Source organism: Spea bombifrons, chromosome 8, assembly GCF_027358695.1.
Source record: "Spea bombifrons isolate aSpeBom1 chromosome 8, aSpeBom1.2.pri, whole genome shotgun sequence".
Classification (NCBI taxonomy): Eukaryota; Metazoa; Chordata; class Amphibia; order Anura; family Pelobatidae; genus Spea; species Spea bombifrons.
Window position 1 is genome coordinate 46,890,109 of NC_071094.1, and position 27,162 is coordinate 46,917,270.

A 27,162-nucleotide genomic window follows, 5' to 3' on the forward strand; every position below is an offset into this window, starting at 1 on the left:
CGGAGTATCACACACACACACTGATACACGCAGTATCACACACACTGATACACACAGCATCGCACACACACTGATACACACAGCATCGCACACACACTGATACACGCAGCATCGCACACACACTGATACACGCAGTATCACACACTGATACACGCAGCATCCCACACACACTGATACACGCAGCATCGCACACACTGATACACGCAGTATCACACACTGATACACACAGCATCGCACACACACTGATACACACAGCATCGCACACACACTGATACACGCAGTATCACACACTGATACACACAGCATCACACACACACTGATACACGCAGCATCCCACACACACTGATACACACAGCATCGCACACACACTGATACACGCAGTATCACACACACACACTGATACACGCAGTATCACACACACACACTGATACACGCAGCATCGCACACACACACTGATACACGCAGTATCACACACACACACTGATACACACAGTATCACACACACACTGATACACACAGCATCGCACACACACAGATACACGCAGTATCACACACACACACTGATACACGCAGTATCGCACACACACTGATACACGCAGTATCGCACACACACTGGTACACGCAGTATCACACACACACACTGGTACATGCAGTATCACACAAACACACTGAAAAACGCAGTATCGCACACACACTGATACAAAGTAACTCAGAACTCTGGCAGTGAAGAGGTTAAGAGCAGCAGGAAACTTTTGACTTTAGAGTTTGTTGCCCCCCCAGCTGTGCCCCCCCTCCTCAGCTGTGCCTCCCCCCCAGCTGTGCCTCTCCCCACCCCCCATTCTCCCTCCTCCCTGGCCCCGGCTGCTTTGGTTTCCTCTCCATTGCCCTGTTTCTCTGTCCGTAGACAGGAGCCCAGTCCCCCTGCGGATTGGGGGAGACAGTAACCGGCGGAGACTCTCTTTGTCTTGGAATTTTAGATGAAATTGGGTCTCGGGGCTGGAATTCCAATCCCTGGCGCTTCAGGAACACTTTGAAAAGGGGGTCTTTCCAGGTGATTAGAGGCGGGATATTCAGAGTGTATGATGGCATCTCCCTGACCTGGGACGACGTCCTTTAAGGGCCACTGAGAACTGCACCTATCAGGTAAGTCCGAGGGTAACATATTGTAGACTCGGGTGACGCAGAGACCTGTGAACTTCTATATGCATTCAGGCTCATTGGATATTTGCACTAAAAACTCTGCATACAGAGTCCAGACTGCCTGCAGTCCAGGAATAATGTAAAGTTACCTTACAAAGTTTACACTCATATGGTCCATTCCTTCTTGGTTATAGTCTGGGCTTATTGGGACAACTTCCCCACTGGCCCAGCCCCCCTGAACTTGTCCTGAGGCTTTGAGGTTCCATCCTCGGCATGTTCACTGTGGACTCAGAGGGTCTATTCTTTACAAAGTTACGTCTAGAGAGTCTGTCATCACTTGGTCCATTCTAGGCTCAGAGGGTCCATTCCTCACCTGGGTCCATTCCTCACCATGTCCGGTCTAGAGCCAGGTGGTCCATTCGTCATCAGTTTTATTCTAGTCTCTGAAGGTCCATTCTGCACAGTGTTTTCTAGGCTCAGGAGGTCCTCACCTGATCCAGTCTAGACTCATAGGGTCCCTTATTATGTTCAGTCTAGACTCCAATAGTCCACCCTTACAGTCTAGATTCAGAGGGCCCATCTTCACCATGTTCATTCTAGATACAGATGGCTGATTAGTCACCAAGATCAATCTAGACTCAGAGGGTCTATCCTTACAATGTTCATTCTAGACCCAGAGGGTCTATCCTCACCTGATGCAGTCTAGAGTCAGAGGGTCCATTCTCACTATGTTGAGCCTAGGTGCCATGGAGGGGGCAACCTCTCCATGTTCACTCTAGACTCAGAAGCTGAGTCCAGTCTAGGCTCTGAGGGGCTATCCTCACTGTGTCCAATCTAGACTTAGGGGGTCCATTCCCCATTATGTCCAGTTTAAACTAAAAAGGTCCTTCCTCACCTAGTCCAGACTGAGTGTTGTTTTTGCTTCTAACTATATTGAGTCTCAGAGAGATGGCACTAAGGAGGTGTAATAAGCTCTCTGTCGCCCTGACTCATGGGCAGTCTGATCCCCCCTAATGGACAGTGTAATGGAAGAAGACATCAGGGTGTGTATTGAGGTAATTGGGGCTAGTGTGATGGGGAGGCAGGTGAGAGGGCACCATGCTATAAAAAATAAGATCCTAATCTATCACTTTCCCCATTTTGTTCTCCTTTAACCTCCATTTCCTCCCAGACTCATTTTCCCAGACCCTCGCCCCCCCCATTACTTCCTTTTCTCTGAGGCAGAATAAAATGCCAAGTGCTGGATTCCTCCCAAATCTGCATTAGACACATCGGGAGGTTCTGTGCTCCTGGCAATGGCCGGAGATGGGTGATATGAACTAATATTACACAACAATATACTTCTCCATTAACCTTTAATATACCAGAATGTTAACATGTAAAATACAGCAGACCTCACCTCATAGTGGATTGGTAGCTTTTCCCACGTTCCACTTCTACAATAAACAAAGCAGTGTAACTGTGTTTATAGACTAAGTAATATATATATATGTATATATATATATATATATATATATACTGTGTGTGTATATATATATATATATATATTATAACCCCCTCCCCCCTTATGTGTATACAGTCTGAGCGGCCGCCTTATTTTCCTGTTCTCAGGATCTGCAGGATTATTTCTCCCCAATTGTTAAGTTGCTGATTGCTGCTGATTGGTTATAGATTGGGTTGAACTTGAGGACAGGAAATTGATCACACAATGCTGGCTCTGCCACAGACTGCCACGCACCTCCCTGACGTAAAAAAAACCCAAATATCTCCCAAATAATTGCACTTAAGACAAAATGCACAAAGCAGAACATCTAAACCCCGATGTTGTGTTCATTATACCCTGATCGGGTAATATCACGATATTCTAGGCATGTTTACAGTCATTATACGGGGGCCTTTCAGTTTCTCTTCACTTTACGCGTCATACACAGCACACGCGTGTTACACGGGGTGGATTCCGCACACACAGCTGTATGTTACACGCACACTTTCGCCCGCGCTCTCTGACCCTCCCAAATATGGAAACAATCAGTTTCCAAAAAAATCTGTCATGTTTCCAAAAATACTTTTCAGATCAGATATCACAAAAACCTCTCTGCAAAAAGTAACATATCTGAAAGTGCCTCGGCGGTCTACATGCTACACACGTGTGGACACATGGAGACATGTGTTTTCTTCCCACTTCCCACAAAAGTCACTAATAAGGCCCAAGTCACAGAAATCTAAGGCGGACGGAAATACGTTATCCTCGGAAACCCATCGCACAAACAGCCCGCTGTCTCAGGCACACGGGGACTGTTAGTTCTGCATGAACATGACACACGCGTGCTCACATTTGTTTTTAGACTGTCTCTCCTGTAGCTGTAGCTGCGCATGTTTGATGCTCCGACGTGACAAACGGATTTTATTGTAACGTGTGTATTTTCCCTCGGGGGCATCTCTAGATTGGAAGCTTGTGAGCCGAGCCCTCTTTCCCTCATGTATCGGTTTGTCTATTCCAGTCTCCGCATTCCCCTTGAATATCTGTATCGTAAGAAGCGCGGAGTAAATTGTTGCCGCCATAAAAATAAACAATAACAATAATTATAATAATCAGCGTAATTCTGTTCACCAACAGAACATAAAAATGATTTCATTGTTTTATTGCTAGAATCCTGATTTAGAAGCTGCTTCTCTGGGGTGAGCGGGGAGTCTATAGGGGAAGAGGCATGAAGTGCAGGGATGTCTGATGGGGGTGTTTACAGGGAGTGCAGGGGGTCTCACCCAGGGCCATTAAGTGCACTTAGGGATGGGGAGTGCAGGGTTCTCACTTAGGTTCAGGGTGTGCAGGGGGTATCACCCCGGGGACGGGAGTGCAGGGGGTCTCACCCAGGGCCATTAAATGCACTTAGGGATGAGGAGTGCAGGGTTCTCCCTTAGGTTCAGGGTGTGCAGGGGGAATCACCCCGGGGACGGGAGTGCAGGGGGTCTTACCCAGGGCCAATAAGTGCACTTAGGGATGGGGAGTGCAGGGTTCTCACTTAGGTTCAGGGTGTCCAGGGGGTCTCACCCAGGGCCATTAAATGCACTTAGGGATGGGGAGTGCAGGGTTCTCACTCCCGGGGACGGGAGTGCAGGGGGTCTTACCCAGGGGCATGGAGTGCAGGGTTTTCACTTAGGTAAAGGGAGTGCAAGGGGTCTTACCCAGGGGAGGGGAGTGCAGGGGTCTCATCCGGGGGAGGGGAGTGCAGGGGGTCTCACCCCAGGGCATTGAGTCCAAGGGGTGTAAGTGGCAGAATGGGTGGGTATGTAGGATCCAGAAGTGTTTACAGAAGACAAATGAAGACTGGTGAGGAAATGCCTCCAGAGCTCTGTGTCCAGATGTTAGGGGAGAGATAAGATTAACCCTTTTAGTTTCATTCGTCAGTGTTTGGATTAACCCTTTGTCTGCTGCCCTTAGTAGAACAGAAGTACTGGCTTTACCCCTGCAGTCTGTGTATGTCCCAGTTTGGGGGCTGTCATTGTGTCCCCATGTGTGGGGTGCAGTAAGCGTGTATTCTCTGGAGGGGGTCTATCTCTGTATCCTCATCTGTGGGGGTGTATTGTGTGTATATTATGATTAATTGATTTATATAGCACCATAATATTCAGTGCCTTGTGTGTATGTCCCCCATGTGGGGGGCATCTGTGTATCTCTGTGAAAGGAGGGCTGTCTATGTATACCCCCACAATGGGGGGGGCTGCTACTCTCTCCCAGATGAGGGGTCATTGTGTCACGTCTCCAGCATTCCTGAACACAGACACCCCCCCCCCAGCTGGTTACTGTCTCAGTGTTCTAGGGCTTCTTTTCTGTGGAATGGTAACATAGACCAGAGCGCAGTACAGTGCTGAAGACCTGTACAAAGCAAACGTTTCAAAATATATTTTAAAAAAATGATTATGCAAATTTAACTGTCCAACAAGAACGCGCTGGAAGGAATTCTCCAGTCGCTCTGCCAGGAAATGTCTGAGATGTTTGGGATCTATTTCCTGGGCCCACAATCCTTCATCCTCCAAACTCCCAGCGACTTTCCATACGTGAACAAATGATGTCATCAGGACAAAAATGTGAGGATTTGGGACTGAGTGGGTGGGAGGTCATGGGATCCCAGGAGATTTGTCGAACGCTGGACGAAGTATTTAATTAAAATCTTGTAATGTTAATGTTCCACTTCTTTGTGTTTTCTCCAATTCCTAATGGAAGCTGAGAGATGTTTGTGGGGTGACCGTGTCCGTATGTCTATTTCACAGGGCAGGGTACCCATGACATCACAATGCCGGAGGGAGTCTCACAGGGAAGTAACAAGAGAGCATGTAAAACAGGTGAGTGCTTTCCGCTGCTAATACACAATGAACATGATGTCTACTATATATACCGGAGCATTGGGAATCCCTCCTGCATATACCAGAGAGATGTATACTGTTACTGTTTGTACCCCTCATCCCAAACAGTGTATACGATATAGAGATCTCCCATTTTATGCCCGACACAATGTATGAGTTATGTATGATTTGGATATCTCCGGTATTATCTTCCATATCATGCCTAACGCACTATATCAGTTATATATTATTGGGATATCTCCAGTATTATCTCTCGTATTTCCCCCCGCACACCATATCAGTTATATATTATTGGGATATCTCCAGTATTATCTCTCGTATTTCCCCCCGCACACTATATCAGTTATATATTATTGAGATATCTCCAGTATTATCTCTCGTATTTCCCCCCGCACACTATATCAGTTATATATTATTGAGATATCTCCAGTATTATCTCTCGTATTTCCCCCCGCACACTATATCAGTTATATATTATTGGGATATCTCCAGTATTATCTCTCGTATTTCCCCCCGCACACTATATCAGTTATATATTATTGGGATATCTCCAGTATTATCTCTCGTATTATACCCCACACACTATATCAGTTATATATTATTGGGATATCTCCAGTATTATCTCTCGTATTACGCCCGCACACTATATCAGTTATATATTATTGAGATATCTCCAGTATTATCTCTCGTATTTCCCCCCGCACACTATATCAGTTATATATTATTGAGATATCTCCAGTATTATCTCTCGTATTTCCCCCCGCACACTATATCAGTTATATATTATTGGGATATCTCCAGTATTATCTCTCGTATTTCCCCCCGCACACTATATCAGTTATATATTATTGGGATATCTCCAGTATTATCTCTCGTATTATACCCCACACACTATATCAGTTATATATTATTGGGATATCTCCAGTATTATCTCTCGTATTTCCCCCCGCACACTATATCAGTTATATATTATTGGGATATCTCCAGTATTATCTCTCGTATTTCCCCCCGCACACTATATCAGTTATATATTATTGGGATATCTCCAGTATTATCTCTCGTATTTCCCCCCGCACACTATATCAGTTATATATTATTGAGATATCTCCAGTATTATCTCTCGTATTTCCCCCCGCACACTATATCAGTTATATATTATTGGGATATCTCCAGTATTATCTCTCGTATTATACCCCACACACTATATCAGTTATATATTATTGGGATATCTCCAGTATTATCTCTCGTATTACGCCCGCACACTATATCAGTTATATATTATTGAGATATCTCCAGTATTATCTCTCGTATTTCCCCCCGCACACTATATCAGTTATATATTATTGAGATATCTCCAGTATTATCTCTCGTATTTCCCCCCGCACACTATATCAGCTATATATTATTGGGATATCTCCAGTATTATCTCTCGTATTTCCCCCCGCACACTATATCAGTTATATATTATTGGGATATCTCCAGTATTATCTCTCGTATTTCCCCCCGCACACTATATCAGTTATATATTATTGAGATATCTCCAGTATTATCTCTCGTATTTCCCCCCGCACACTATATCAGTTATATATTATTGGGATATCTCCAGTATTATCTCTCGTATTTCCCCCCGCACACTATATCAGTTATATATTATTGGGATATCTCCAGTATTATCTCTCGTATTTCCCCCCGCACACTATATCAGTTATATATTATTGGGATATCTCCAGTATTATCTCTCGTATTACGCCCGCACACTATATCAGTTATATATTATTGGGATATCTCCAGTATTATCTCTCGTATTATGCCCCACACACTATATCAGTTATATATTATTGGGATATCTCCAGCATTATCTTCCATATCATGCCTAACATACTATATCAGTTATGTATTATTGAGATATCTCCAGTATTATCTCTCGTATTACGCCCTGCATACTATATCAGTTATATATTATTGAGATATCTCCAGTATTATCTCTCGTATTATGTCCCGCATACTATATCAGTTATATATTATTGGGATATCTCCAGTATTATGTCTCGTATTACACTCCGCACACTATATCAGTTATATATTATTGGGATATCTCCAGTATTATCTCTCGTTTTATGCCCCACACACTATATCACTTATATATTATTTGGATGTCTCCAGTATTATCTTTCATATTACACCCCGCACACTATATCAGTTATATATTATTGGGATATCTCCAGTATTATCTCTCATATTATGCCCCGCACACTATATGATTACATATGAGTCAGATAGCCCCCGTATTATGGCCCGTTCTCTGCACCCTAACTACACACTACCTGTGTTTTGTTTTTCTTCAGCTGCCCCCAGACCCGCATCTGTCAGTTCTCTCAGTGGAATAGTTGCCGGGATGTCTGGCAGCTGTACCTCCGTTAATACAGTCTGCTCGGACAGTGACCGGCCCATCAGCCTTAGCTCGTCAGCCTCTTCTGCCTCCCTCCAGGACAGTCAGAGCTCATTTGGCAGCAGTGGTGCTCTGGGATCTTCCCAATACAACAACAGCCCATATACCCATCAAAATGGCAGCGACATTAGTCTGGACCTCACCCCCATGGCTCAGTTGGAAGAAGATCCAGAAGGTCAAATTGCAGAAAAACATTTCACAAATTACACATGGTCCCCAATTCTGAGGAAAGCAAAGGATCCCAAGACTAAGCTGTCTCACATGGACAGGGTTATACTTGAAATCTTGGAGACGGAGCAGACCTATGTCCGGGACCTGAAAAGTATCGTAGAGGTGAGAGGACGTGTTCATTTAATGTATTATGAAGGTAGAGGTGAGAGGACGGGATCATTTCATGTATTATGAAGGTAGAGGTGAGAGCACGGAATCATTTAATGTATTATGAAGGTAGAGGTGAGAGGACGGGATCATTTAATGTATTATGAAGGTGGAGGTGAGAGGACGGAATCATTTAATGTATTATGAAGGTAGAGGTGAGAGGACGGGATCATTTAATGTATTATGAAGGTAGAGGTGAGAGGACGGAATCATTTAATGTATTATGAAGGTAGAGGTGAGAGGACGGGATCATTTAATGTATTATGAAGGTGGAGGTGAGAGGACGGGATCATTTAATGTATTATGAAGGTAGAGGTGAGAGGACGGGATCATTTAATGTATTATGAAGGTAGAGGTGAGAGGACGGGATCATTTAATGTATTATGAAGGTAGAGGTGAGAGGACGGGATCATTTAATGTATTATGAAGGTAGAGGTGAGAGGACGGGATCATTTAATATATTATGAAGGTGGAGGTGAGAGGACGGGATCATTTAATGTATTATGAAGGTAGAGGTGAGAGGACGGGATCATTTAATGTATTATGAAGGTAGAGGTGAGAGGACGGGATCATTTAATGTATTATGAAGGTAGAGGTGAGAGGATGGGATCATTTAATGTATTATGAAGGTAGAGGTGAGAGGACGGGATCATTTAATGTATTATGAAGGTAGAGGTGAGAGGACGGGATCATTTAATGTATTATGAAGGTAGAGGTGAGAGGACGGGATCATTTAATGTATTATGAAGGTAGAGGTGAGAGGACGGGATCATTTAATGTATTATGAAGGTGGAGGTGAGAGGACGGGATCATTTAATGTATTATGAAGGTGGAGGTGAGAGGACGGGATCATTTAATGTATTATGAAGGTAGAGGTGAGAGGACGGGATCATTTAATGTATTATGAAGGTAGAGGTGAGAGGACGGGATCATTTAATGTATTATGAAGGTAGAGGTGAGAGGATGGGATCATTTAATGTATTATGAAGGTAGAGGTGAGAGGACGGGATCATTTAATGTATTATGAAGGTAGAGGTGAGAGGACGGGATCATTTAATGTATTATGAAGGTAGAGGTGAGAGGACGGGATCATTTAATGTATTATGAAGGTAGAGGTGAGAGGACAGGATCATTTAATGTATTATGAAGGTAGAGGTGAGAGGACGTGTTCATACAGTTAGGCTATTTTGGGATGAGTGCAATCTCCACGGCTGCTTCATGTCCACATCTCCCAAGTCTTGTCACCCTGCCACTACCATTACATTTTTTTAAAAAATTCAATAGGATCCAAATAGAAGCAAATTCACTGTTTCTGTTAATCTTGAAAGTCCGAGCAGGAGGCTTGGTGCAGTTTGGATGGTTTGCCACACGCTGGGGTGACATTCGTTGGCTGGATGTAGGAATTGTGTCCAGTTGGTGACATGGCAGTATGTGAGAGATGGGGCTACAGCTGGCCATTTCAACACCTGCAGGAATTCATGTCTTTGTTAATCACATTTTCTTTTCAAAGAAGGATGTTATATTCCAGAAAAAACAAACCATGATAATTTACACAGCATTTGCAAGACATCAGTTTGATGGAGCCTGATGATTTGGTTGAGTTTTTGCAATTTTAATATTAATGGCTTGGGGCATTAGGTGGCCTCAGGAATACCCTGCGGGAAGCTCCAGGCATCATAGCAATTACTTGCCTTTGACAGTAACTGGAGGCTTTGACCATTCCACATTTCTTTATGCTGACTGGGAATAGAGTTTTGCTGAAGCTTAGCCTCATCCCTTCCCATTAGAAGCAGCAATTTATGGCCACTGATGCTGGCTTGGAGCCAAACTCTTAACAGCTTAATAGACGGGGGTGGAGAAGGATGGATTTTACTTACCCCGTTTTATTTATAAAGCCATTTCCTGCTGTTTCTATACACACTATCGGGGATTTTAGGGCTGTAGAACCATTTACTACCTTCATATCCAGCAACCATTCTGAGCTTGTACAAAAGAGGGGCAAAGGAAAGAGGAAAGAGGGGTACCAGTGGCGGGAAGAGGAGAAAGGTTAAAATGTAAATAGGGAGTGGATAACATAAACAGGATCACTTGGCAGGTATTTGAATATGTTGCAGATTCACTTGGGGTTGGGGCAAAAGGGGATTAATAGAACCTCATGTATCATTCTACAAGATTTAATTTGTTTCCATTTGCTACAAACCAGAAACTATGGTGCAACAGTCCAGTTACCTCCTAACATCCTCATTCCTGGCCAGTGAGGAAGCCCAGACATCCCACTAATACAAAGATATTACCCCCAGTGGGTGGATGAATCAGTCCAGACCTGGACTCGACAGTTCGATGAGTCTCCTACCTCATCCTGTTCAGCCAGTTTAGTACCAAACAACCAGTGCAGAGGTCCCTCAGAAAGGGTTAACCATTCTGGTACTGGCCACATACCCCTGCCCCTGTCTCAGTCTGGTGGCCTGTGTACCCCTAGAGCAATATCCAGAGACCAGAAAAAGGCCCCCATGACCCCTTTCACAAAGCAGGGTTTTCTTTGCATTCCCTTTAGATGAATGTTGTGGGCAACATAGATAGAGGACAAAGTGTCTGTAAGAGTCTTGGAGCCACTAGATGCATGGTCTCCAGATCCCCCCCTCTCCCGCCTCACATTCTCCCTTCTTCACGTTCTTCACTAAACATATTTTTTCTACCCAGCTCTCTCTCGTACTTCCTCCTGCAATGTAGGAAAGGACTTTCTGACATCCCGGAGCGGGGTTCCTGACCTCGTGTCCGGTCTGTATTTTTTGGAAACAGAGGAGAGGCTTTAAATCCTGAGGGGTCCATGTCTGAATCCCCCTGTGGTGAAAGAGCTTACGAGTCTCGGCGAGGTTGCTTAACTGAACCCTGAGTTAACCCTCACATTTTGGTTTGCGAGCGAAATCTTCAATTGGAGTAGAAGTTACAGCTATGACTCGCACCGGTCGACTGCTGCCTGTTCTCATTCAAAAGAGATGGCCAGGCATTGTCTAAGTACATGAAACTCACATCAGATCATTTGAACCTCATTAAAAGAGCGCCCATGGATTGCCCCATTTTGCCCATCTAAATACATTTCTAGCTAATGGAAACAGGAGAGCCAAATGTCCTGGCCTGACCCCTTTCCGTGCTTGTTATATTTGCATGTTCTGTGTTTTATCATGGACAATTGGTTAATTGCCAGTTAGCTAACCTCTGGTGGATGTTGCCCATCCACGCTGGCGCCCAAGAGGCGTTTAAGAATTCAGTGAGTTAAACGACAGCGCAGCAGAGGTATCTGCAAGGGGCAGACAAGTAACAAGCCATCAAGCATTATAAATAAAAAATCGCATGAACTGCATCAAACGCATCACCCCTTTACCCTCCATTCATGTTATTGTAGATTTTGTGAGTATGCATGTAAGATCTTCTCCATCATGATAGAAAAATACATTTGACGGCCATCTTCTGAGACTTCGTAACTACATAAACTGAAATTATCCATGACTTTGCACCTACTAAACCCAATTACTAAACATTTTATCTTTCCACATGCCGCGTTCCATGCAAGTTCTCCCGCTTCACGCATGTGCGGGCTGCAGGGGCTTTCTCATACTGTCAAGGGTTACCAGGGACTCATATTAGCCAAATACTGGAGACAATGAGAATCTTGTCTTATTCCATTCCTTATTAGTGAATTCTTAAAGAAGTCTTCATTGAGCACTAAATCCAGCACTGCATATAATGCAGTTTTCGAGTAAACAAAGTGTGATTATATCACAGAGTTTGTACAATAACCACAAATCCGTGAAATTTGGGAGTCTGATGGGGTTTGCTGGTCACCTGGTTGGTTGTGTGGCTGGTGACAATTAATAATAAGTGGCTGCATGTGCTCTGCAGGACTACCTGGGCTGTATCATAGACTGTGGCCATCTCCCTCTCAAACCTGAACATGTCAGCACTTTATTTTGCAATATTGAGGATATTTATGAATTTAACAGGTGAGTTGGACCTAAACATGGTAAGTTGAACCTCAGTCCTGATCAACCAAGTGGGAAAATATTCCTTATTGACAACTACATGCCTATGTTGGTCAGATTTATACTTGATGGATTTTTATATGTTCATCATTACCAAAAAGACACGTAGAGATATTATAGCACCACCACTGTAGGAGGTAAACTCCATACCTTTACTGCTATTACTGTAAATACATGATGACTAGAAACCATTTTCTGGTGCATAGGGTTTGCAGGACAAGGGGGTAAATGTATAAGGGGTAATTCTGTCTTAGATTCTCCTATAACACAGTATGTGGGGTAATTCTATCTTTGATACTCCTGTAACACAGTGTGTGGGGTAATTTTGTCTTAGATGCTCCTGAAACGCAGTATGTGGGGTAATTCTATCTGAGGCCCTCCTGTAACACAGAATGTGGGGTAATTCTGGCTGAGACCCTCCTGTAACGAAGAATGTGGGGTAATTCTGGGTAAAGGGGATTCCATAGCACGACTGTGTTGTGTTCAAGGCCCAGCAGACTGACCCCATCCCCCACTCCTTAACAAACAGAATGGCTCTGGTTACAGAGGATGGTTTAATAAAACGCAGGACGGAGGCTTTAAAAATAACTCCAGGCCCTTCCACTGCAGCCTCGGCCACATCTGGGATCTGTTCATTACACTTTGAAAGCCAAGGTTCCCACAGAAAACAGGATTAACAGCTGCAAAGGGTTAACACATCCGTGACATCATCTCTCGAGCATGTTCTGTGCAGACAGCTCCAAATATAGATGAGATCGCCGCCTGATACAATGATCAATTATTATCATTTATCCGGACGGCCACTGACTTCATACATGTTCTGAGTTACACAAGAACATGTACAGGCTGTATACGCAACAGCACTATATATATATATATATATATATATATAGTATATATTATATACACCTAGGGCTGTATGTATTACTACCCCATACACCCCTAGGGCCATATGTTTTACTACTAATATAAAACCCCACTGCAGTACGCAATAGCAGTACCTCTAGGACTATACGCAATAAAACTATAATATACCTCCAGGTATATATATATACTATATACTGTATATTCTGTAGATTTGTACGTATTAGACTACATATACCCATAGAGTTGTACGCACTAGTGCTGTGTATACTGTAGGGCTGTATGCATTGTTATCACAGACTCTCCCTGGTCGTCTTTTTTCTATTGCAGTGAGTTACTCGAGGATCTTGAGAATTGTGATTCCGCCCCTGCAATCGCAGAATGTTTTGTCGTAAGGGTAAGATGCCCCCTGCTGGGGAAACTGTTCACAACATAAATTGTTAGAACCCCTCAGATAACAGGACAGAGGGTCTGGACAGCCAGAGACAGCTAGATATAGATCCTCAGCTCAGTGTACATCCGAGGAGAGCCAGAGACAGCTAGATACAGACCCTCAGCTCAGTGTACATCCGAGGAGAGTCAGAGACAGCCAGATACAGACCCTCAGCTCAGTGTACATCCGAGGAGAGTCAGAGACAGCCAGATACAGACCCTCAGCTCAGTGTACATCCGAGGAGAGTCAGAGACAGCCAGATACAGATCCTCAGCTCAGTGTACATCCAAGGAGAGTCAGAGACAGCCAGATACAGACCCTCAGCTCAGTGTACATCCGAGGAGAGTCAGAGACAGCCAGATACAGACCCTCAGCTCAGTGTACATCCGAGGAGAGCCAGAGACAGCCAGATACAGACCCTCAGCTCAGTGTACATCCGAGGAGAGCCAGAGACAGCCAGATACAGACCCTCAGCTCAGTGTACATCCGAGGAGAGCCAGAGACAGCCAGATACAGACCCTCAGCTCAGTGTACATCCGAGGAGAGTCAGAGACAGCCAGATACAGACCCTCAGCTCAGTGTACATCCGAGGAGAGTCAGAGACAGCCAGATACAGACCCTCAGCTCAGTGTACATCCGAGGAGAGTCAGAGACAGCCAGATACAGACCCTCAGCTCAGTGTACATCCGAGGAGAGCCACACTAACTGGGACATCAGAACCTGATGGTTAGTGTGGGATGCCTGCTAATAACACCAGATTCATTGTGATCATCTTTTTCCCACAGAGCGAAGAGTTCGATATATACACCCTTTACTGCATGAACTACCCCAGGTAAAACGGTCTGTTTTCTCCTAAGGAATAGTATTTGTAGAGAAACAGCTTCATGATGCATCTACACATCATTAGAATCCCCCTCAAAATAGCAATTTTACATTACATCTCTGAAAAGTAGGGCGGCCATATGTCCCGGATTGCCCGGGACGGTCCCACAGTGTCCCACATCCTGGGCAACCTAAATCCCAACGCATTGTCCCAGAATGAGAGCTCTCAGAAGAGCTTGTGTCTTCGGGTGGCCTCTTTACGTTGGAAATGATTGCACGGACGGGCTTCATTTGTTTTCAAACAGACGTAAAGTTGTTGGGAAGCTGTTAGGGGACAAGGTTGGCTCTGGGAAGAGAGATTATATTTATCATGTTAATATCTTCATGTTAATATTTTCAAGACTATTTTACACCAATATAACTTTTATTTATACTTTAAGAAGTGTGTAAACTTTTTTGGAGTTTATCGTATATGTTAGTAATTTTATAGTTGAAATTAAAAAATAAAAAGGAGATGTCTGATGTGTATAGAAGTGCGACCTTCTTATGTAGCCAGTGAATGTTTGTGTAAACACTGAAAAATGCACCGGCAGATCCAGCATACGTTCGATGCACTGTCAGCTTCTGTGTCCCTTAACGGCAATTAGGAAATGTGGTCACCCTACAGAGGAGCCGCCATATCCTGACCATCTCCCAGGCTCCACAAACTGCCCCACAGAGTCTCCACTGACTCAACCTAGTGGAGTTATGACTGGGAGAGAAAGAAAAAGCAAGAAACCATGGCGAGTGCCGCCCCACAGATCGCAAACATTTGGCCATTTAAATGCATTTTAACAGAATACCCTGAAATTAAAATTTCTTGGGTCTCAGAGAAAAGTTAAATGGACCTCATTTACGACATTCTGGGAGTATACTTCTTTCACCTGACCTACATTTTTGCTTACATAGAAATAAAAATACCAAGAAAAGAGTTTCCTTTTTTTAACATGATAAATATGAAAAATATATCCCCTTTGTGTTGAGGTGACTTTGTTTAGGCCCAAGTACAACAAGAACAATATATTAATTATGAGAGGCAAGTGAGTGCAGCTGCCAAAGTGTAGGGCAAAACGACTGGGAGCTTGGGGTGACACGACGACTTAGGATGCCAAGATAAACAAACATATTATCTCAGACGGGAAAATGGTGTTTTATTGGTTTGGGGATAAATAATACATGATGGTTGCATGTTCCGTAATCTTTTATAGTAGCAAATGTATTATTCCCTAAAATAACAGATTGTTAGTTCTTATTTTTAATCTGATAATTATATCTACAGAACCCTGATTCTAACCCCAAATAGTTATGTTGGTATAGTTGATTTATGATCACTGACACACTGCAGGATGATGGCCAGGAGAGAACTAAAGAGTAGCACACTGCTAATCTCCACGGCCGCAGTTTAATTTTATAAAAATGCTAAATAAGGGGCTTGTAGGCGAGGCGTATGCTAGACCCAGGTGGGCATGAGGAGGAAGTGGCCCAGAGCCGGTCAAAACAGAAAGTCGCTGGGAGAAGTGGATGACTTGGGGCTCCTTCAACGTGTAGATTGCCTAGTGGCCAGTTCAGTATGTTCCCTCTCTATGGCAAAGCTTTTTAAGTGGAGTATTATATACACATCGCATTTTGCGTGTATAAGTGTAAATGCATGAGAGCGAGGCCATCAGTAGCCCAGCTCCCGATCTCTTCTGTTTGAGGATGTATAAACTGTGTACACTGATATCTGCCCCTTCCCCAGCTCGGTGTCTGTTCTGCGCGAGTGCATGAAGTGCGAGGAGCTGGTTCAGTTCTTTAGAGAGCGTCAGACGGTTTTAGCACATTCCCTCCCGCTAGAGACTTATCTCCTGAAACCTGTGCAACGTATTATGAAATACCACCTTCTCCTGCAGGTGAGGCCAAGACTGGGCTGTCATTCCCCAGCTCTGCTTTCCTCTTCACTGCTCTCCCCTTAGGTGCTGGGGGGATTCCTGGTGGATCTAGACTTTGATTAATTATCTTCTGTTCATTATTCCACACTCTGTTTCTACTGGGGTTTCACCATTTTTCCCCTTTGTGGCATCCTGAGACTTCTAATTCATTGCAGGAACTAGCCAAGCACTTTGATAAAAATGCACCAGGGTATGAGGTGGTGGAGGAAGCAATTATCACCATGACTGCAGTAGCCTGGTACATCAATGATATGAAGAGGAAGCAGGAACATGCCGTCCGTCTGCAGGTACAGACACAGACACGACACGGCAGCTTGGTCTTTCACTCCATTCAACTTACTCTTTGGTTCTTTATTCCTTTGCAGGAAATACAGAGGCAGCTGGTGAACTGGCAGGGCCCAGACCTGAGTGCATTTGGGGAGCTGGTTCTGGAGGGAACGTTCCGTGTCCAGAGAGTAAAGAAGGAGAGGGCCTTCTTCTTGTTTAGCAAAATGATTCTCATCGCCAAGAAACGAACAGACCTCTTTATCTACAAGATGCACATCTTTGTGAGTTATCACACTCTGGTGTAAAATAGAGCTTTCTGTGCTCAGCACACAGTGGTGCAGGTGCTTAGGATAGCATACAGTATATCCAGGAGAAACAGTACTTTGTTGCCTCTAGAAACAGAAGCTTTAGTCCAGCTGTGTGTGTTAAATGTGGTGGGACATGTTAGTAGTGTCGACGTCTGACTGTCTCGTGATCTTCCTTTTCCAGTGTTGTAACTTGGTTCTTACGGAGCATCTGAAAGACTCCCTGAGCTTTCGAGTGTCAGACCTGACCATCCCCAAACACCAGCAACTAATCCAGGTGAGAGCGAGCATGATAGTGTCAAGCCTGTGAGCTTGTTTGGATCATACGCAACCAACCTTTCTGAGAATCAGAACCTTCCTACAAAGTTATGGACAAGTGGAGGGACTGTTTCGAGCCTGCCTGATTGGGTCTGATTTATAGTCACAAACTGCAGCCAAATACAGCATTCATACATAGTAGATCTGTAAAGTGCCAAGCGACTTCATAAAGGGTTAATATCACGTGGTATTGGTGATTACACTGTAAGTGGGCATTAAACACACCTCAGTATACGTGATTTCCATTGTTTAACCCCCAGTTTCAGCGAGTTTAAGAGGTCAGCGGGCGTGTAACCCACTGTGTGTCGGTATACATGGTCAAAAGTGTGTAACTCCTGGTGCCAGTCACTATATGTGGTTAGCAGTGTGTAACCCATGGTGTCGGTTGGCATGTACCTGCTGTGCCGGTCAGTGCACACGGCTAGTGGTGTGTAACTCCTGGTGCCAGTCACTATATGTGGTTAGCAGTGTGTAATCCATGGTGTCGGTGGGCATGTACCTGCTGTGCCGGTCAGTGCACACGGCTAGTGGTGTGTAACTCCTGGTGCCAGTCACTATATGTGGTTAGCAGTGTGTAACCCATGGTGTCGGCTGGCATGTACCTGCTGTGCCGGTCAGTGCACACGGTTAGTGGTGTGTAACTCCTGGTGCCAGTCACTATATGTGGTTAGCAGTGTGTAATCCATGGTGTCGGTTGGCATGTACCTGCTGTGCCGGTCAGTGCACACGGTTAGTGGTGTGTAACCTGCCTTTTTATTCTTAGGCGAGGAATCAGGAGGAGAAACGGCTATGGATTCATTATATAAAGAGGCTGATAGTGGAAAATCACCCTGCATCTATTCCACAGAAGGTACAAATACTGCATCCCTGCACACCCCACATCCTACCCTTACATATACACCATATACAACACCTAATGTACAGCACAATACATCATACCCCGTACACTGCAGAATATACACAATCCAAAGAATCTCTTACACATATTTATTGTCTTAACAGGCAAAACAAGTTCTACTCGAAAACGGCTTCCAGCGTAAGTGGCAGAAGAAACTCAGCCCTCTGTCTGACAGCAGCCGCCGTAAACCTACTCTATGGACATGTAACAAAAATGTAGCTAAAAGAGTGTGTGTTTGGGGAAGAATAACTGCTGAGTGTGCGTGTATTCAAAAGGCAGACTCCTAGTGATACTCCTAGTGATGTAGGAGAGAGAGCCTTTCAGGAATTTCGTCTGTTTTTAAGTGTACCATTAATAACGCTGCTCATTCCGTCCAGAGTCCACAGACCTGCGACTCCCTCCAGACACGCTGAAGTCACCCTGGATGGATGACTTGTGGACCTTTCCCCGCGGCCGGAGACAGTCAGGTGAAAATCACAGAATGTGCAGCCATCCTATAAACATCTCCCTACTGTGTGTCTATCAGCTCCCTTAGGTCTGTGTCACCCTGGAGTGGGAGGGGCAGACTCGGTGTCCTATATTTTCCTTCTGTCTGTGTCACTCCCTTCTTTGTTACCCTGCAGTGGGAGGGGCAGACTCTATCCCATATCTCCCTTCTTTGTTACCCTGCAGTGGGAGGGGCAGACTCTGTGTCCCATAGCTTCCTTCTGTCTGTGTCACCCAGCAGTGGGAGGGGCAGACTCTGCGTCCTATATTTTCCAACTGTCTGTGTCACCCTGCAGTGGGATGGGCAGACTCTGTGTTCCATGTCATGTTTCTTTTGGGATTTAAATGTCTTCACGTGTTATTTTCAGAGCCACCCCAGTTTATGTACAGCCCACAGAGGACTAAGAAAACATTTCCTCTCCTGAGTCTGAATGGCAGTTCCCCACATCGTCGTGGCCGCAGACTGTCTGGTGAGTGCGGGTGACTAGAAAAAACAGAAACTGTCAGTGATAACTAACGTCTAAGGTTTTGCTTCTTCTCCCACAGAACCAGCAAAGGAAATCCATGAAACATTGGAACACAGAGGTGAGTTAGCTTCCTGCCCTCACAGCGCCTCCTGTGGTGCTTCCCTGCGGCGCTCTGTGCTGTGCACACACCTTCACTTGCATTCCCAATTTTCTTATGTCGCATTGTATCTAAAAAAAAATTCCACAGCAAAAAAAAGTCCTTGCTGTCCCCCGAATTTTGAGTTCAAGCTGGATGATGTCTTGTAACGTCCTGTATCTTTTTGCTCCGCAGGTGCAGCGCCGCTGAAGGTCAGTATCTCAATGCGATCCCTGTGGACTGCAAGCTAAGCTGTGATAAGTGGCTGTGTGGACAGTGACAAGGTCACACAAAGTTCCTTACATCGCATAAATTGCCACAGTGTGAATGGTTATCAGAGACTCCAGGCAAAAGCTTTGGGTTTATGGTTCTGAAAACACCGACTTAACTTATAAGCTCATTATATACATATGTAAGGCAGGTAAATGCACCAATTAGTCATTTTTTCAGCTAGTCGGCACCCATAAATATTCTTTCATGTAATCTAGGGGGTTTTCCTGAGACATGAACCCCAACAGAGAATTTGTGGCAATTAACATGTAGGTTGGTTTAATGTTGTGTTCTCCATCCTTGGCGAGTCCTCTGTACCCCAGTAATATTGCCTTTTCTAACCAGCATGCTGGCAGTGAGGGAGAACTCTTCCCATCTTCTGGCTCCCTCAAGTCTTCTGACAGTGTGTGCACACTCGAGTCCACCATCCTGGAAACTGAAGGAGAAGGCTTTGACAACAATCTGGAGGAGTCCACCTTCTCCCTGACTGAAGAAGCACTAACAGGCAGCCTCTCCATCACCGAGGAGATCCTGGAGCTACTAAACCAGAGGGGACTATGCACTGAGCCAAAGGAGGAGGAGGGAAGCAGCAAGGCGCCTCAGGAGCAGGACAGAGAGAAAGCAGGACAAGAAGAGGTAACAGCTGGGTCTTAGCGGATTAGGTTACAATCCATCGGAAAACTGAGGGCAGCTTTGTCTGTGTGTTCATAAAACAACTAATTTCTATATAAATCACACTAACGGTGCTGCTGATTCTGTTCACATCAAAAAAGTCCTGCTTCATAGGGGCCCTCCTCTACTACAGCAAATCCAAATGTAACCAAATGTCTCCTGTTTGGTTTCACAACTGTTATTAAAGGCCAGTAAGTGTGTTCCAGCACACTAGGAAGGGGAACATCATATCCTGGTGCCCAGTACAGTGAGGACAATAAGAGAGCCCCAGTGCGACCCAGTGACCGATCTTTTGAACCAGTACTGGATTGCGACCCCAAGCTTGAAGGACCCTGATCTTTATAATCAGCAGACAATCCTTCACATACTAACCCTATGGCTTACTTTATTTTTAACCTGTCTCTTCTAGGAACAGAACATAAGTGAAGTTAGAAGCGATGTATCACAGGAACATTTGACAGAAGAAAACATCGTACAATCCCCATTTCAAGAGGAAATTGAAGATGCTTTCAGTGGGACTTCAGAAAAACGTTCCATGGAACTCCCAACCAGCCAAGCACCTTTCATTAGTGACCCCTCTGAAAATGAGCAAAAGAATAACAATGAGTCTTTGTTACATACACCGGAGCTACTTGAGCTGGAGGAGGTGAAAGACTCTACATTTTGCAAAGCAGAACCACTCACACAATCAGTAATCCTGGAAACACTTTCACTAATGTCTTCTAGTGAACAAGAGGACAAAGCACACGAGGACAGCCTCCACAGCACTGTCTGTGGAAGTCAAAACACAATTGAAAGCCAAGAGACAGACAAACCCAAGCAAGCATCAGAAAAGAGTGAAAGGGGCCAAAAAAACAAGAGAGACTCTACCTTGACCCAGGATGACCGTCTGCTAATTGAAAGAATCAAAAATTACTATGACACTGCAGAGACAGGAGCATCATACCTGGGTAAAGACGATGGTATCTCCTATATTCCCACTGGGGTGGTGAAAGACTCTATTTTAAGATTCAATTACATCCTGCAGCAGGAGGTTAAGAAGGACAGAGAAATGAGCCTAGGTGTGGGCAATGGCTGTACATTTGAGGGCAGACCGCTCAAATGCCCAAAGAAATCATGGTCTCTTGAAGATGGTGAGTGCCACCAGCCCCTGATTCTCTCTACAAGGAGTAGTCCCATAAAGCCCATAGAGGCAGATTCCGAGTACAAATCCTGTGCAGAAATCCGTAAAGCCTGGAAGGAAAAGGAGAAACCAAACACCCCAGAAAGCTGTGGAGTTCTGAAAAAAGGGAAGCAACGTAGGAAAGCACAGGAAGAGCGAGATAATGTGCTGGTTATATTGGAAGAGTCAGATTTTGAAATTGGAAACCAGGTGCTCAAGGAAAGCTGTGGAAAGGGAGAAGTGAAAAAAGAGCAGAAGAAACATAGCGCAGAACTAAAGGTCACAAAAGAGGATTATTATCATGCAATGGAGGACAGGACTGTGAGTGGTGACCTCGCTGACTCCAAAGTGTCCTTGTGTCCTTCAGGTATAGGCATGTATGAGACAGAAGACAATTGTCTGATTGAGAACTCTGAAAAGATAATTAACAAGGTACAGCTATTGGCCAAAATGTACAGCGAGAAGATCGGCAGACTTAAAACCCAGAAGAAACGTGGTGATAATAGGACAGGCACTCTAAAAAAGGCAATTACCAGGAACCTCCCCCAGGTGCAGGAAGACAGACCAGGAGACAGGAACATGGCAGGTAAGCAAAGAACGAGCAAAGACTCACGCTGCTTCTTCCAAGCCTCACTGTTTTCTGCTGTCATCAGCCCGAGTTTAACTTATTAGAGGTTTTATTAAGGTTTAGGTTTTTTCACTTTTTTATATATTTGTATTTTAGGTTTTTTCACTTTTTTAAACAGATTTGTAATAGGACTGGTGGAGTATGTATTCATATCTAGGGAGCACTAGGGGAAACCCATTTGGTGACCTGAAAAAACTTGGTCTGTGAATAGTCTGTAAGCAGCTAATTACAGCAATGGGAGGCAGCTGGTAATAAAAGATGGAGAAGTGTTGTCAGTTTTAAAACTGAAATTAGGTGCTTGGGATTTAACCCACTGATCTGGCACTGACTAAGGGCCTATGAGAAAAACATTTAACAGCAAAACAAAATTCATTTTTGTTCACAGAGCCCCAACAATATGGCCACCTACTGATCCATGAAACACTCCTGCACATTAACTGCATTCAAGAAAATGGCCTTCTCCAATCAGCACCTCGCCAAAGTTCCTCAGATCTGACCAAAGAAGACAGGAAGACAAAGTTCCCCACAATTGTCTGTTCTTCCTTATGTGACCATGACCTTCCAGCCGGGTCAGTAGGAGATGAGTTTATTAACTCCAAGACAATGGAACCACTGAATGAGTCGGTCAAAATACCAAGAAGGGACACTGAGAATCAACAGAGCTCAGCTTCTGAGTTCACATCGGATGAAAACCCACTAGTTTCTTGTGAGAATTCTGCATCTAGTTTGGATCTTCTGCCAGCCCCCCCCTGTGAGAATCAGACATGCAAAGTTCCTGAACCTGAAAACTGTCCGTCTGAGGAAAGAGAAGACCTTGGAGCTGCACCTTGTTGCGAGAACGTTAAAGGAGATGTGGCTCTTCTTCATGTATCTGTTGAAAGCAGACATCAAGACACCCAACTCTGTCCAAACAGTGATCTGTTGCCCGTCGAGGGCATATTCTGTGCGTCATCGTTTGAATGTCCAACATCAGATTCCACCAATGTGGACAATATAACAGCTAATGTAGTAGAGGGGAATTTCAATTCAGATTTTACAGCAAACACAACAACCTTAACTTCTGTTTTGGAAGATCCCTTTGGAATTAATAATGCAGAGGAAGATACAGATAAAGCATTCAGCGCAGAACTGGTGATAGTAAATATTAGAAATACAAAGGAAATGTCTGACCCATTAGAAAGGAATACCCTGCAAGACTATCCACCGAATATTGGTTCTTCTGTCACCTGCCCAGTCTCTGAAGAAAGTGGGACAACACCAATGCCAACACAAAAACATGTGGAAAATGTTCCCTGCTCAAACTCTAATGATCGTTCTCTTCCCTCATGGAAGGTACCTGATGATATGAAGCCTAAAAAAATTAGGGGCTGCTCTCACTCTGTGATGGAGGTCATGCAGCGACTGCAACTGGACTCTTCATTTTCTGTCCTGGAGAAACATAAAAACAGCCCAAAAAAACTGAATGTGGCAACTCGCTCATCCTCTTTCAAAAGCAAGACAACAGAGAGAGAATTCCAGCATCAGCCAACATCCCATCCCGACAAAAGAAATGAATCCACAGTGCATCCCAAACTACTCGCCCCTTTTGCTTTGCAAAGGAAGCTGTCCAGTTCCATGGCTTTATCCAAGTATCTCCCAGAGTCCTATGTGGGTCAACGGCCTACAAAGTGGGGTCCCCTGACGTCAAGGAATTCACACACAGAGCTCAAGGCTCCTTCAAAAAAAGATGAATTTCTGAAGCCCTCAAATTGTGCCACTTGCCCATCAGCTTTGTCAAATTCATCACATGGGTCCCCAGAAAATGGACACAACTCCAGGGTCCTGACAAGCAAAGTTATGTGTAATGTGAAAAAGGAGGAGGAACCTAAGGAATGTGATGTCAACATGGCACAAACTTTAAGTGCATGTAAAGGTGATGAGGGCCTAGTTTTTGTGTCATCCACTAGTCAGGAAAAGTGTTTGGGAGACAAGGAACACAAACCTTTGGGTGATCCAGTCTGTTTGGCTCCAGGCAACTCCATTGTCATAGCCTTTCCTAGTCCTTCATCAACAAAACCAGCTCCCACTTCCACTGTGTCTGAGCCAAATTCGCGGGCCCAGTCTCCGCTGCCAGTACGCACCCGAGTGTGTTCACCTCCTCCCAGCCACTGTGGTACAGCTTCAAAGTCACCTCGAATCCCTTCCTTCTCGAGTGCTAGAGCTTGCACATTCACCCCTCTTTGTTTCAGCCACCTTGAAAGGTCATCCTCGTCATCTGCAAATTCTACTCCAACATGTTTAAGCCCCCCTGCCCTCCCCAGCTCTTGCTCTGAGCAGTATGGATTCCCGGGGCATTCCAGAAGGCCCTGGAGAAACAGTAGCTATAATGGAGACGACGCATCTTGCTCTCCCAGGAATACACTGCATTCACCATGTTGGTCTGCAGATGAAGAGAACCATTCAGGGTTCACCCACCGATCGCCTCCATGCTTAAGTCAAGAGGTTCATTCACAAACTAGTGGTTTTAGCTCCCATGAGCTAACAAGCATCCACTGGCCTGATGTTAGTGAACTTCGCTCAAAATATGGACCTCTCAAAGCCCAGAGGTCCACCACCAATCAAAAAAGAGCTGATTTCAAAGCAATAGCCTTGCTCAGGGCGCACAAGTCTCTGGGGGAAGAGCCAATCCAGTGTCTCAAAAGGACAGGATCTTTGGATTCGGCAACTTCACATCCCCTTCAATTAGAGCCCCCTAAAAACATGCCTGATTGCAGCGTTGAAAAGTTGGATTCATCTGAAACGAGGGACAAAGCCTCCTTGAAGGCAAGTTATTCTACCACTGTAAACATACAAATTGGTGGCAGCGGTCGAATCTCAACTTTCAGCACTGCTCAGGTCAGTCTAACCCATCCTCTGCTCCATGCTCCAGAGTCCCAGGCTACAAGGAAGATCAGCGCTAAAGGGGGCACATTAGAGCCACAAACAAAACTGTGATTTGGGGAGAACGTGTAACGAGGAAATGGAGTTTCTTTGTTGCAAAGTTACATTTTATAAAAAAAATACACAGATGCAATCCAAATCCAAATGTTTCCTCTTGGATGTAAAAAGGAAACAATTGCAGTTAACAAAAACTGATTATTCAAATGAGAAAATGCAAGGTGCCGGTTTGCACTTTTCTCCAATGCTACGTGGACTTCAGAGTATTATTTTTACAGTATTTAGAGCGGACCTGGTATTATTTACTTAGGGGCTCATTGAAATTGCACTTATCAAGTACTCACATTTGTCCTAAAAATACCAGTTTTCTGTACCAGAAAAAGCCAAACTCCAGAGAAGTGAAAGCCTTTTGCCTTACGTCTGAGGACGCACCACTTTTTCCGTGCAGTGGCTCGTGGGATTGGGCTTCTGTACACATGGTACCACTGGCCGTGGCAGCACTTTGGAGGGTTGATAGGTAGGAAACATTTTGGAAAATCAAACTTCGTGTTCCAGAAACGTGAGGTTACATCATGCTAGAATTCCCTGGAATCATGTTTTGCCAGTTACTGGTTTGTGTGCATTCTACCTCGGTCTCAGTTCTTACACCACTAATGTAACCCTGATTTCCTGGACCCAGAGCATAAGGTGACAGTGACCGATTTTACAACAGGTGACTGTTATTTGAATGTAATATTAATATTTATTCATCCAAAAGCAGAGTTTTCTCCTTGAAACACAATGCTTCTTTTCCCCGTGCTTAACAGCAGTTGCTTCCCAATTCTTCCTTATCCTTTAGCTGGAGGTGTCACCACTCCCATCACTACAAGTGATCAAGTTCAGGCTTCATCACCGTAACAACGGAGAGATAACAAACTTCATAGAATTTGGCAGCTTTAAAAACCATTTCATTTTACTTTATTGAATCACGCTGTTTAAGGGAGCATTTTCACTTCTTCCATTCCTGAACCCTCTGCACCAGAGAACTACCACATTACGCTGGTGCTAAAACCAATGGAAACTGACAGAAGTGGATCACACGCTAAAAATGCACCCAAATTGTTACCCATGCACCCATTAATGTTTGGTTCTTCAGTTCAAAAATGCAGCTAAATGTACCAAGGCTGACCCGTTTTATTCATCTGTTGCAAGAGTCTCCATACGTATTCGATTTGTGTGTGAACAGCGCCCCCCGCTGGTGGCATGTGGCAGCGTGTTTTTAGCTGTCTGGCCTCACTCGATTACATACAAAAAAAAGTGCAATGTTTAAAGCAGTGGCCCTAATCTGATGAGTTGGTGTGTGTCACACTCAAAATAAAAGTTGGCGACAGCAACACGCATTCCCATAATCGCACCCGCAAGCTGCTCTTTCTATTACATGGAGCTGCTGTTGGGGCAATCTCTTCGTTCACCATCTGGTCAAAGGCAATGACTTCTAGCTGGGTAAGGTGGTGTGAAGGGGCGTGAAGTGTAGGAAGGCGGCCGGCACGAAGAGATGCGAAGTGTAGAAAGACGGCCGGCACGAAGAGATGCGAAGTGTAGAAAGACGGCCGGCACGAAGGGATGCGAAGTGTAGAAAGACGGCCGGCACGAAGAGATGCGAAGTGTAGAAAGACGGCCGGCACGAAGGGATGCGAAGTGTAGGAAGGCAGCCGGTGCGAAGGGATGCGAAGTGTAGAAAGGCGGCCGGTGCAAAGGGATGCGAAGTGTAGGAGGGCGGCCGGTGCAAAGGGATGCGAAGTGTAGGAGGGCGGCCGGCGCGAAGGGATGCGAAGTGTAGGAGGGCGGCCGGTACGAAGGGATGCGAAGTGTAGGAGGGCGGCCGGTGCGAAGGGATGCGAAGTGTAGGAAGGCAGCCGGTGCGAAGGGATGCGAAGTGTAGGAAGGCAGCCGGTGCGAAGGGATGCGAAGTGTAGGAAGGCAGCCGGTGCGAAGGGATGCGAAGTGTAGGAAGGCAGCCGGTGCGAAGGGATGCGAAGTGTAGGAAGGCAGCCGGTGTGAAGGGATGCGAAGTGTAGGAAGGCAGCCGGTGCGAAGGGATGCGAAGTGTAGGAAGGCGGCCGGTGCGAAGGGATGCGAAGTGTAGGAAGGCGGCCGGTGCGAAGGGATGCGAAGTGTAGGAAGGCGGCCGGTGCGAAGGGAT

At 45.0% G+C, this 27,162-nt stretch overlaps 2 protein-coding genes across 3 annotated transcripts in view; one reads left to right on the forward strand and one right to left on the reverse strand.

Annotated features, from left to right (window-relative positions):
• Positions 1–27,162, reverse strand: part of LOC128502738 (transmembrane protein 229B-like) — a 58,951-nt gene that overhangs the window by 25,355 nt on the left and 6,434 nt on the right. The window lies entirely within an intron of this gene.
• On the forward strand, positions 908–25,116 carry PLEKHG2 (pleckstrin homology and RhoGEF domain containing G2). The gene is made up of 19 exons (XM_053472637.1): positions 908–1,143; positions 5,410–5,481; positions 7,848–8,284; positions 12,230–12,330; positions 13,564–13,630; positions 14,452–14,498; positions 16,266–16,416; positions 16,611–16,742; positions 16,821–17,003; positions 17,212–17,304; positions 18,109–18,195; positions 18,348–18,381; positions 18,621–18,710; positions 19,098–19,199; positions 19,276–19,314; positions 19,528–19,544; positions 19,948–20,238; positions 20,684–22,022; positions 22,450–25,116. Exons 2-19 carry the CDS (start codon positions 5,433–5,435, stop codon positions 25,035–25,037), a joined length of 5,847 nt encoding a protein of 1,948 aa, XP_053328612.1. The 5' UTR covers positions 908–1,143; positions 5,410–5,432; the 3' UTR covers positions 25,038–25,116.